Genomic DNA, 13,384 nt, shown 5'->3' with positions numbered 1-13,384 from the left:
AGTTCTTTTGTTAAAAAAAAATTTTGTATTCCCTTACCATTCTCACATATCTGACACTATAAAAAGTTACTTGGAGTGTTTTGTCAGTACAAAGTATGAATGCAAATGTAGCTAGAGCAAAATGCTTACTCAGTTGGATAAAGCTGAAATGTATAAACAGCATATGGACTCATCAGCCATAAAAAGAATGTGTTGCAATAATTACTTCAGTTCATGTTTATGTAAGTCTGTAATTTCCTGGATATCTGAAGCAGAAAAACACAACATCCTGGCTACTATGTTATCTAGATATCTGAGTAACTCAGGCCATTTGCCACACCAATGACCAAACAGGTCATCTCACAGTAGATCAGCTGATCAAATCTTTATACAAGGGAATTCATAAGTATTATATTTTCAAGTCTACTCCATGAAATAGAAGGCCTGGTAAATGAACGGAAGGCATGGGTGCAGGAAAAGCCACAAATCCCTAAGAAACTTGAAATTATTCAGTTGATATTTTGGAAAGTGCCTAGCGACACCGAAGTACCATTACATACTATAGGGACAAGACTTCCCTAAATATGCAAAAGTAGCTTAATATTTAGAAAACACCACTACAACACTTCTCTTAAATGCCTACAAAAGAAGAAAAATATGGCAAGTGAAACACAAATCTCAGTTATTTAGAAAAATAGCATCCTGTGCCCCCCTAACCTTTGTGTATAAAGGCATATTGACAGATTGTATATAAAAGGCAGATCACCTCTGATTCTACTAATATTTAGTTGTTCTTATTCAAGATTAACAAGATATTTTGCAATCCAATGATGTGATCATGGTAGGAGCCTCAAAAAAACCCCAATTATCGATTCTGTTTTATATTCCTTTTCTGGTAAAACCATACTACGTGAGCACCAGTCCATGACTGAAGGGAGGGGGGGAACCAAACATAAATTTATACTGAAATATTGCCAAAAAATACCTTAACTAGTAAAGATTGTACTAGTTAAGACCCAATATCTCTGAATTTATTCTGCTAGAGAGCATCAGAAGCAAACTTTTTGTGTCTTAGTAATGTCATTCAACATTAATTTTTAGCCTTTATCAATGGTTAAGAATTTGATTCATCATCTGAATCACAGTCCTGAAAAAGTCTGTGAAAAAAAATTCTCTCTGTACCAAAGGACTAGTAATGCTTTAATAGAATGATTTAAAAATGTTGGCTTTTTGTAACAGTTGAAAATCTAGCCAAAATCATAGTGTGGCTGAGCAGGTGGAAGAGACTCAGCCACCTCTGATTAAATGAATGCTAAATGCCATAAAGTGTGATAATTAGACATGCTTAATTTTTTTCCTCTGTCTTTGATCACACATTTCTAGTTTTACTGTTTTTTCCAAAGAAAGGTAAGAGTCCATTTTCCTCTCTTTCATGAAATAAATAGTCACGAAGAACCTAAGGACACAAAGCTAAGGAAAAGAGATGATCTGCTACTACTAAAATGACACCTAATGGTATTAATTTAAATCTGCTTGCCGAATTATTTTCTCCAAATAATAATCTTCCCAGCAGGTATATAGTTTCACCAATTTCTGTATTTTAATATTGGGATATGAGATATCTTTTAGTATTACTGCTATTTACAGCACAGAAGTCTACATAAATTTGTCAGCATACTCTAGAATTTCTATTTGAGTTTTTTTTTTTTTAAAGCCTTTGCATTTCATGAAAAACTTCTGCTTTCATATTTATACTTTTTAAGAAAATCAGCCTCATAGGTAAAAATTTGTCAAACCTTCTACCTCTAAAACTTTTAGTTCTTGTTGACTTCCATTAAAAGTACAGAAGGCAACCAAAAAGCAGTAATTTTTTTCTTTCAAACAGATTATTCCAACAATCAAAATAGCAGTTTCTGTGTGTTCTAGCATCTGCTGAGACACAAAAACAATTAGGGTGAAATCACAGCTCTAATTAAGATAAGGTGCTTGACTTCAACAGGGATTGTGATTTCACTCTTGGAATAATTCTAATTTGGGAACTGTTTGCGCAGTTAAGCATGTGGCACAGAAAAGACTGGCATCATCTACATAGTGCGTATGCCATCTGTATGCTTAAATTGGAACAGTATCTCTCAAGTAGCCATTTTCTAGAATTTAATTCCCTTCAGTTGCAATCTGGAACATAACTTTGTGAGCAGAAGGGAATTAAACGTTACTGTGCAAAAACCATAATACCAAGTTTCTACTTCAACAAGAACTAACTCCAAATCTGTTTTTCTTCTGTAATGACAAATACCGTTTTTTCATGGAAACATGCTATTAAGCCACGTGTAACTGTTACAGACAACCATCACAAATTTACCTCAACAGGGTTATACAGAAACAGATTCTTCAGTTAACCCTTAACAGCCCAAAGCAGTACAAATAATGTTTAATGCCTAAAAAAAGGAGGATCGTTCCTCAGCTTAGGAACTTTATAATAGAGTTCCTGGAGAATGAGTTTAAACTGTAATTTTTTTAAAGGGGCTTCCTAAATGCATGAGTTGAGGATCCCCTTTCCTTTTTTTTTTTTTTTTTTTAAATAATAGGCTGTAAAGAGTTAGTTAAGGTGCTGATGAGATGAATATGAAGGCAGGGCTGAGTAGGTAAGTGGGACCTACTCGTGTTCCGTTATCTTTGTTGTAAAATTGGTGTGCGTGATCTAACAGGACAGGCAGAAACAATTTCCCAGAAAGCAGTAACATTCAGCCATCAGCAGGCAGTTAGTTACAGGACTGAGGAAGAAATGGCATGGTTCATTAAATTAATTACCTCACAGGATGAAGATTGCGTGCGATAACTTGGCACAATCTTAAAGGTGATACTTCCACGCATTTCCCTCTGCAAAAAGAGAAGCACTTCTTTAAAGACTAAGACACTGAAGACAAATCTCCAAATCAGTAGTGCTTGAAAGGAAAGCATCATAGTTTGAGAGCAGCAGTATGTTTTCCTAAAGTAAATATTCAGAAAAGCTAAAATGCTATGGTTCATTTGTCATTTCACTCAGAAACAAACATTTAGATCATCTCTCATTAATCTAAAAGATAAACATACATTATTAGTTTGTTCGCCTGACCAGCTTTTGAATGCCTAGAACCTACAGCTGTATTTTAAGGTGAGGAATTCAGAATTCTGCAGAATAGCAGCAGATTGTGGCAACATATTTCCTCAGCCCTATTTTCTTAAATGACAGTTCGAATATAAGTGCCACCGCAAGGCTGACAACTGCAGGACTCAATCTGGGCAGAAAGGTAAGCAGATTACTTCGAATGATCTTGCAGTTTTTCTCCTTTCTCTCTTTGGCTGGCTTATTGTAAGCCAAAAAAATGCTATTTGCCTGGACTCACTTAAGCTTGTCTGTATAGTTCTGGACACAACAAAAAGATTAGTGATATCATCCAAGATCCCAAGATTAGGGTTGCATGCAGAAAAATATGCAAGTGTTATGAAATATCAAACTGACTCTACTAGCAAGGCCCAAGATGGAGATTTTCTGCAAAAAGCCAGACTGTCTGATCTCAAAATATTTTTTTCTTTGTAACATCAATAACCATGAGCCACAATAGTTATAAATTGAAAGAAGGGATCTTCCAGCTACATATAAGGAACACATTTTTCCCTGTGATGATAATTATGGAACAGGTTGCCCAAAGAGGCACCTGTCCTGTCAAATCTCTGTCCTTGGATATTTTCAAGGCTTAATCAGACAAAGCGCTGAGCAACCTGGGCTGAATTCAATGTTGACCCTGCTTTGTGCAGGAGATTGGACTGGAGACCAGCTGACGTTACTTCCAACCTGAATGGTTCTATGATTTATTGTCTTTGTATTTGTGTAGCAATTATATCAATAGGCAGGAAAAGTTTCTTTTCTCTCATAGTATACTCAGTGACTACACTTAGTGTAGACTGAAGATTTAAAGGGCATGATCTTTATAGACTAACTTGGGATAAGTACTAGGAGGAAAGCAGTATTTTTTCTGATATGTCTACTAGAGACAAGAGAAGAAACTCCTGCATTTCAACACAGGAAACTCAGACATTAGAAAAAACTTTCTAAAACATAGAAGAGTTACAAACTAAAGTCAACTGCCCAGAGAGTTTGGGGAAACTCCATTACTCAAGTTTTTTTAAGAGCTGGTCAGACATATGTCCATCAGGATTGGTTGAGTGTCAATGATCTTTTCCGTGCGATTATATGGAATAAATAAAATGACACCTGGAGGTGCCTTCTACCATTCCTGGGTACAACATGCAAAAAAGCCACTACTAAAAAACAGGGGAGAGCCTGTAGAAGGCTTTAACAGCTGAACACAGGAAGACTTTGTGTTACATGCACATGTAGGCTATCAAGAAAAGAAGAAAAAAGGGAAGTCACAATGCAATTACTTAAAAATTTTGTCAAAATAAGACAGGCAGTTCCATAAAGAACATGAGAAAGATTGCAAGCACTTACAAGCATTTTTTGTAGTTGTTCTACAGTTTGATTTGCCACACTGATTCCGTTTATTTCTCGGATTTCATCCCCTACGTGTAGCGTACCTGTGGAGTTAACAAAACACACAATCACCTCAAACATGTTTTTACACATTGAGATAATTGTAAGACAGTACTAACATTCATATGAAGGCATAAATATGAAACAATGTTAAAATAAGTTTTTTGGCTAGATTCAGAAAAGGACTTTGGTAACTACATTTTAGGCACCAAAGATTACGAATCTGTCTTTCAGAGTGCAGTCAATACACCAGCATGAGATGCCCAGGCACCCTATAAAGTATATGGGGAAAACATCAGTCCCTTACAAGGACACTGCAAAATCCCACACCTTGAAAAGAAAGTCACCTGCAACTAGTCAGTTGGAAACGTTCAACAGAGACATTCAAGCAGTATTTTATCAGGTGACTACTTAATGCAGTTTGGCTTCTGGACATAGTTGTAATTTTATCTGTCAGACTGCTGTATTTTTTCATTTCTCTGATTTTGATTTGCCATAGTTATAGTATGCATTTTCTGTATGTACACTTGACTTCAGCTTGAATGTAAATGATTGGTGTGACTACCTACAATGTCAGATGATAAAACGAGTATCTACTTAGGCAAGTCATAAACTGACCTGCTGAAGCTGGGATGGGAATGGCATGCTACAACATGGCTCTAAGACACTACAAAAGCTCAACAGGGAGGAGGCAGTGAATGAATTAATTATCTTCAGGATTAGAAGCAACCTAGGAGGCTCTTTTTGGATGATAATTTCTGACTTGAGTAGCTCAAGGCCACCTAATTCTCTAGCAGTTCCCCCAAAAAACTTCCATCATTTATTATTAGCCAGAAGATGTTTTTCATATGTAATGAAATATGACAAGACCATTTACTTCACATATATTTCTTTCTGCTGTATGATTTAAATAATTTGTGCAAGTATCCTTTTCTAAATACTGTACCTAATACGATTACTGTACCTAATATAATTAATCTTACTTGGAAAACTAGCAACTGGCAAACATTTCCTAAACTAAAACATATCTATGGAGAATTACCTGAAAAAAGTCAATCAACTAGAACCCTGAGAAATCCTTAAAATTCTTTTCCTGAACCAAAACAGTCAGTTTTTCCAAAGAATACCATGCAAGCAAAACTTTCAGCTGGACAAATGTATGAAGAAATCAAACTGTGTGCCTGCTGAACACAAGCACAGCCTGAACCAAGGAGAAGAATCCTGAAAAGCTCTGTTGCTACGATTCCCTTTGGGCTCTCTTCTGCGAAACAGAAGCTCACTTGGCAGTGCTGCAGGAGAGAGCCCAAAGTTTACAAAAACTTTCAGTACTCTCAACAGTCCTTCAGCCACATTAAATGATCCAAACAATTCTACAGGAGCTGATCTGCTGATAGTGAAATTATAAAAAAGGACTCATCACAGTTCTTCTTCACTCTTCAGTGGAAAAATTATCACAATTAATAGTTTACTGAATGTGAATGCAACAGTCCTGCATCTGAATTTCAAATTAATCTAGTTTACATCTAGAATATTAATGACTAAATCTCTAGTGAAACACTTAGAAAGTTCAGTTTTGGCAGACTTTCTCAAGAAAGCATTCAATACCCAATTCTTAAAAAAAAAAAAAATTCTAAAAAAAATGAGGCTCTGTGTTAACTGTATCATGCCAAAATTAAATTGTGTTTGAAGTGAGTTTAATTGTTATTAAACAATAATATTGAATCAGAAAGAGCATATGCCCTGGATTAGTATAAAGATTCTTTGGCATTCTTCAAAATAGAAATCTGATGGAATTAAATACTAGAATGAGAATCAGACTCAGTAATATTCCGGTATCAAATCATTTCAATAGCGCACTTAAATAAAATCCCCTCTTCTGGAGCATTTCCCATTTCTGTTATTCTGACAGAAGTGAATATTGTTCTGTTCATGCCTGGAATGGAGCAGTATACATAAAAGTTGGGAATAAAGCATGGACATTTAGCAGTAGATGGTCATTTTATTTTGGGAGGTGGATGCATTGATAAATCACAGGACGACATTTTCAATCTGAGGCAAAAGGCTTTCATTATTTGCAGAAACTTTTTACTCTTTATAAATATTCTTGACGGAAGAGTATTCTCGACGTCTTTGAATAATGAGTCTTCCACACCATCTGTGACTCCCATGATACCTATGCTTAACCATCTGATTTTGGTTGCTTTTGTTTCCTTTTCTATTGGCAGTGCTGTTTTTATTTAGAACTTAAGCTATTAATGACTTACTGATGTATAACACATCTGTAATAACAAAGAATGGATGTATTTCTGGAGTAAATGATTTCCTTCTTTTTCTTTGCAAGTCAGAGTGAAGACAGTTTTAGGAAGTGTGTGCTCTTGCTCTGCACAGAAGTATGACAAATCCTACCCTATTAGGAAGAAGACAGAACAAATTCTTGGAATCCCTATTTGGAAACATGTTTTGTAGCCAAAAGAAAATTCTGTAGCTTGGAAATTGAAAGGCTGTGAACGTATAACCATATTTTCACCAAGCAATCACATACATTTTGTTAGAATTGAATGAACATTATCAGGGGTATCAGTGTTTTAAAAATCGGCGTGAGTTTTACCTTAATTCACTTCAAGAACGTAGCACAGACAATGTACAACTGCTGCTTTTCTAGTGAGGTTAAATGGGCAGCCAATAAGTCCTCTCTCTTCTTTGGAAATCTTTTTAAATGACATATTAGGACCTCTTCTTATATGCATTTTAAGAACGAATTCACATTTAAGCATGTATGCCCCAAAACCAGTCAGCAGAAAAACCCTATGGGTTAAGATGCTGAGAGCTGCTGAGAACTCAGGCTATATGCAGATACCCTGAAAATAATATTAACAGTATGAGTAGTCTAAACAGAATCCACAGGTAAAAAGTGAATGGACAACTGAGCTAAGTTAGGGCACAGACACAAAGGTGAAAGCCAAGTCATAATTACAAGACTGAGATCTAAGATACAATCCATTTACTTATCCTAAAAAAGCAGACAATGCTTTTTTGCAGACAAAAGCAACAACAAAAAGACAATTTTTAATGACTGAAACTGGTGTTTCATTTTCATTGAGCTCAATCCTCTGGAAGGTGCAAGTAGATAGCATCTTTACAAGCCTATCTCCTTACTTCAACTTCCCCACCTTTTGAATAAGGACAACTATAATCATCAGGACTAGATACAGCTGGCATAGAGATAGGAGACAGACTGCACAGCAGGTACTATTTTGTGATTGGGAATTGCGCAGTTTGTATTTAATATTGCTAGACCTGAAATTATATAGTTCCTGTAACCCTCCCAGTAGATCTATTATCTAGTCATTGCTGTTATTGCCTGGCAGTTTTCCATATAGCAAGAGGAGACAGCAGAAACAACAACGTAAAAAACCCCGAAACAAACAAAAGCCACAGACCCTGTCAATAGGATTCAAAGACATGCTGTGCTTGAGATCACTGTCAACTTACATTTGCGTTGTTCTATTCAGTAAAAATATTCTAAATATAGGTATTTTGAACGAAGCAGTGAAGCTAAGAGGCATCTAGAGAACTAAAAAAATTAGAAACATTTTAAAAAAAAAAAGATGGCAATACTACAGAAACACCGAAGAACAGTTCATTTTCAAACTAAACCTATGTGCAGAAGAGCTACCTTAGTTAGATGAAGCACATACAGAATGGGTTAAATTTCCCAAATTTTTAGAAATAAAAGACCCTGTATAATTAAAAAGAAAAGAACAGAGTTCTAATGGGCATAGTTGGATTTTTTTACCCAGTTTTAACAGGTTTTAAAAGTTTTATTACCCCCATTATGGAACATAAGTCATGTGAAACAATGCTCTGCAGAGGATCACCACTACCTAAGTACATTTGGATGAAAACCTTCTTCTTGTGAATCTTAAGAGCAATCTCCTTTTAAAAGTTACTTTTAGAAGCCAAATAAATTTCAATTCAGAGCGTCCTCTATAGGAATACAGAAGTCTAAATAAATTGCATCTGTGCTTGTATGAAAAGTTTTATCTTTCCTGCTTCTTGACAGGTTGGATCACGTCAAGGGGACAAAGTGAATGTATCAGGGAAAGGATTGCTGTACCTTTTCCCTGTTTCATGTTTTGTCTTCCTAATTACCTGTTCCTAGCTTCCTTTGAAATAGTACAGTAGGCTAGAAGGAACTTTGGTCTGAAAAATGATGAAAATTTTTGTGTTCATCAAAAGAAAAAGATGGCAAACTGGAAAAACTAAAGTAACCCTTCTAAGGGTGCAATCCAAACTTGCAGCTAACAACCTAGCAGGGAAGTTTATCTGTTTAAAGTAGGACAAAGCACAGCTATTTTTTGACAGCTGATCTGGACACAAAATGGAAGAAAGGAGTAGACTGAAGATGAGAAAAGATGCATGTCTGCAGGGTTTGCTATAGTAGTGAAAACTGAAAATAAAGATTCAAGTTCTAGGCACAAGAAATATTTTTATTTCACAAATCATTTTTATAAGCCTCAACATCAAAAGTACAAAGATCCTCAAGAATTGTGTGAAAATATACAGAGACATTTAAATTTTTTGTTCAACAAAGCTCTTCCATTTTTGCAAGGAAAAGTACTGTAACTAGTCTAAGGATTTTTTTTTTCTTTTTAAACAGAGGATTAAATAAGTACAGCTCCAGAAATTATTGGCATTTCAATCTCTTCCTGAGCTATACTCCCATTATCCTAATTTAGGCCTAAATGAAACATAGTGGGCCCTCATCTCAAAACGCTCAAAGACGTCTGCAGCTGGAACGTAACAAAGGCAGTTAACAGGACCCCATCCAGATACAGAGGTACACTACTATGGATTAGTAGCAAACAAAACGAGGAGCATGTACCATTACATGGTTTGTACAAAATGATCTAAATAATTATATTTGAAGACAAAACTATTTATGACACATGATTACCTTGCCGGTGAATCATTCCTCCGTGCATAATTCTTGCCACAATGCAATGGTTCAGCTCATTCATTTTTAAAGTGATTCCCTACAAAAAGAAATGTTTATACTCTTAAAACATTAAGCTGTGCGATTCTTGAGTGGTTACAAACAGTCACTTTTCCTAAAAGCTTGAAGGCAGGGTATAAATTTTAAAGTTAAAATAAAAACTTTGCCACTCACATGAGTGAGCAATGAAAACAGATGCTATTTATAAGTGAACATGCAATAATTTAATATATGAGCATATAAGATTCTGGTTTGTTAAAAATGTAATTTTGTATTGAAGTGCAAAGTGTCCAGTTTGGTTTAAAGCCTAGTCTGCTATAACTACTACAAGGTTGTTTTTAAACAAAAACAGCTCTTGTGATACAGCAGTAGTATGAATGCACACGTAGCATTTTAAGTTAAGGATATACACAGGAGTATAAGTATCTACAATGGCTGCTGAACTATTCCAATTATACTGGCAGCCCTACTTCAAAGTGCAGAAACTCGTTTAAGTCATTATAATACTGTTCTTTACCAGTGCAGAGTCAAGAAAAATACCGAGGTTCCCTCCGTACCATTGGTTCATCTGTGTTCTTCTGGAACTGCACCAGTCGAACTCGTGTTACATTCTCCATATCCATGTCACCATTGGCGCTTTCTGGAGAATCTCCGTTTAAGTATGGAGAGGTGGGAGGAGGTGTAACTCTCAGCGCTTCATCACTGTAAACTTCATGTGCCACTACATCATGAGTTTGAAGTAAGGCCTAGAGGAGATTACAGCAACAAAATATCAGACCTCCATCATCTCTGATGCCCCCCACTCATTCCTTATACGTATTTTTGAAGCTTTCCAGAAATTAAAGGAAATTAAAGATATTTGTGCCTCACTTTCTATACAGGAACTTTTCCCTTAAAGGAGTCTAAGATAAACCTCAGCAGACTGCAAATGCATACACACATACCTAGCCTTTAAAATCTGTATAAGTAAACCTGATTTTCTACTGTAGATACCTCAGTGAGAATGATGCTGCTTCCCTCTTCCCCATCTTCTCGACACCTGCAAGGTGTCAGAATTAATCCATCTTTATTTATGTGCCTAGACACAGAATTAGGAAGCTACCTTTCTGAGCAAACTATTCTATAATAGTTAACCTAGTAAAATGAAAAGGTATTCAGATTCTGTGGTATGTCATTCTAATACAGACAGACTGTGGATCTGTACTGACTGAAAGAATTAAATACTCTTTTTTGTTGTTTACTAGCATAATCAATTCCATATTCTCCCCTTCCCCTAGAGCACGGACCCAGCACAACCACACTGAGTTCAAAATACCTGATAAAAATGACAATCTAAACCAACAAACTGCTCGAATACTACTTCATTAGTTTTACTCTGTTTCTTGAAGCAAAGAATAGTACAACATATAATTGATTAAATGTATTTAAATATCTTTGGTAAGCGGAACAACTGACTGTGTAAGAACTCTAAGCTAGGGCAAAGACACGAAGCCTCTATAACTGTAAAAGTGTAACATAGTATTATGAGACAAAAGTTGGACAAAGTGTAAACATTTGCAAAGCAGTATTCAGTAGTACCAGGCTTTTTTATGGTATGACATTCTGTTCTCCAGGATATCTTTAAGAGCCCCGTATCACATCCATTTCACATTTGCATTCAACTCTTAATGAGTATATTATAGCTAGCTTGCTTCTGTCTAAAAACTGAATACAATTTATATGTGAACATGCTACTTCTACTCCCATACTAACTCATCAAGGACCAGAGATAGATCCTGCCTCTATAGCCAAATGGATGGGTTTCTCAGACTGATAAATCAGGCCTAATTCTTACAATATCCTCTACAATAGTAGAGATATCAGCCACCGCCGCAGTTAGGTCAATCTATATTATACTTAACATCTTGTTAATTTTCATTTCAGTGCTCATAGTTCTTAACTTGCAAAACCCATCAATCTTGCAAGGCTTGAGATTGACCATCTAGAATTTGTTTTGGCAGAGAAATCTGACTCTGCAATATCTTAGTCTTCAATTAAAATGTTTAAGCAGAACTTAAACTGAAAAAAGTGATAAAAAACCATCCCTACAAGATGTATTTCTGAAGCAGAATCCAAGACAGAAATGGGATTTTCACGGCCTCTACAAAATCCTAAATTTTTTCCCAAGCTAGCACTTCTAAAGTGTACCATGTTATAAAAGATAACTTTATAAACAGTTTAAGTTCCATTTCCTCAAATCAGTTTCAAACTATAGTTGGGAATTCAGCATTATAATGATGGAACGGAATTCCCTAAACTAGCAATGCTCTGCTCTCATTCCCTCCTGTTTTTCCAGTGTTTCAAGCCCACCTACACAAATACTATTTTTAGTTAAATACTAAACTGTATCTGCATTTTCTGGTTTTCATCGTATTTTGTCAACCACTAAGCTCAAACTTGCAACAATTCCTCTGCATTAGTCTGTACTACTGAAGCAACATTTTATCTTTAGAGACCTGGACCATATGTAAGTTAACCACTTTAATTAAATCAATTCTTAATTTGATTTATTTAATTGGGTGTAAACTTATGTGTGAATATTCCTATATAGGTTTAGGGATTTAGCTTAATTCTCATTCTAGTATCTGAAAACTGTTTGCAGTTGTCCCAAGTAAGACAAGAGCATCCATGTGCAATCATGCCTTAACTCTGGCTGTTACAAAAAACATCCGTTCTAGGAGTGTGTGTGGTCTTGGCTTTGTGCGCAAGCACTCTTTAACAGAGTAGGACGATCTTCCGTGCTTCCTTCAGCTCCATCTATCAGCTTCGTGTACCTGCCTGTATCTGTTATAGTCTCCATGCTTTAATATTACATTTCTTATGTAATTCAGGGCTTTACATTTGCTTCACATCAAATACTTGCCTTGCATTATATTATATTTTTAGCAATAATATACACCTTGTAGGAGATAAAATTAGGGTAATTTGAACATTTTTAAAGGTTCATAATTATACTAGATGACTTCTGAATGTGTTAACAAAAATTAACGCAAATTCAGAAACACCAGATGTTAAAGTACAGCAAGCTCAATTTAAACATTGAAAATATTTAATATAAAGACTGCTATTGGACTTTACTTAAAAATACTTGTTTTCATGAATTTGTTAATTTTGATAATTTAGATTTTTTTTCCTTTGCAGAACATGATAATCCTGCTGAAAATAAGTTTAGTGAGAACAACTACTTTCTACTGTAACGCAGGATCATTGTCTGCAAAGAACAGCGTAGGAAGGCACATGATGATGGATAAAACTTCAATATGTAATTAACTAAAAGTCACCTAGTACAGCAAATGTTTCAATTCTTGCCACATACTAAACATATATAATAGAACCTTTTACAGACAAAACTGGCACATTAGAAAAACTACTCAAAGTTGTGTAATGGAATAAAAGCTCCTTGAAATTTGTACACAATAAATGAGGTATTTGATAAACTTTTAAAGAATTCTTAAATTAATTATCTACTGAAAGACCTTTATGCAAAATTTATACACGTTTAAATTAAAATGTTAAGCATGTACAGACTAAACTTATAATGTATACCTGTACCCATAAGCTATAGCTATGACTTAGTCGCCATCACAGAAACATGGTGGGGTGACTCCCATGATTGGAGTGCTGCAATGGATGGCTATAAACTCTTCAGAAGGGACAGGCGAGGAAGGAGAGGCGGTGGGGTGGCTCTGTATGTTAGGGAGTGTTTCGATAGTCTAGAGCTCAACGATTGTGATGATGATACGGTCGAGTGTTTATGGGTAAGGATGAGGGGGAAGGCCAACGAGGCAGACATCCTGCTGGGAGTCTGTTATAGACCACCCAACCAGGATGAAGAG

General features: G+C 35.7%; 1 protein-coding gene across 2 annotated transcripts in view; it reads right to left on the bottom strand.

Moving 5' to 3' along the window:
* CASK (calcium/calmodulin dependent serine protein kinase) overlaps nt 1–13,384 on the bottom strand; it is a 138,089-nt gene that overhangs the window by 27,229 nt on the left and 97,476 nt on the right. For both annotated transcript variants that reach the window (XM_009283032.2, XM_009283033.2), the window contains exons 12-15: nt 10,067–10,255; nt 9,471–9,549; nt 4,472–4,557; nt 2,791–2,859 (exon numbers count right to left, since the gene is read on the bottom strand). In XM_009283032.2, coding sequence (XP_009281307.1) covers nt 2,791–2,859; nt 4,472–4,557; nt 9,471–9,549; nt 10,067–10,255 — 423 coding nt within the window. The remainder of the gene's footprint in view (nt 1–2,790; nt 2,860–4,471; nt 4,558–9,470; nt 9,550–10,066; nt 10,256–13,384) is intronic.

This window comes from Aptenodytes forsteri, unplaced genomic scaffold (assembly GCF_000699145.1).
Source record: "Aptenodytes forsteri isolate BGI_AS27 unplaced genomic scaffold, ASM69914v1 Scaffold2, whole genome shotgun sequence".
NCBI classification, from domain to species: Eukaryota; Metazoa; Chordata; class Aves; order Sphenisciformes; family Spheniscidae; genus Aptenodytes; species Aptenodytes forsteri.
This window is presented reverse-complemented; position numbering and strand designations above follow the sequence as displayed.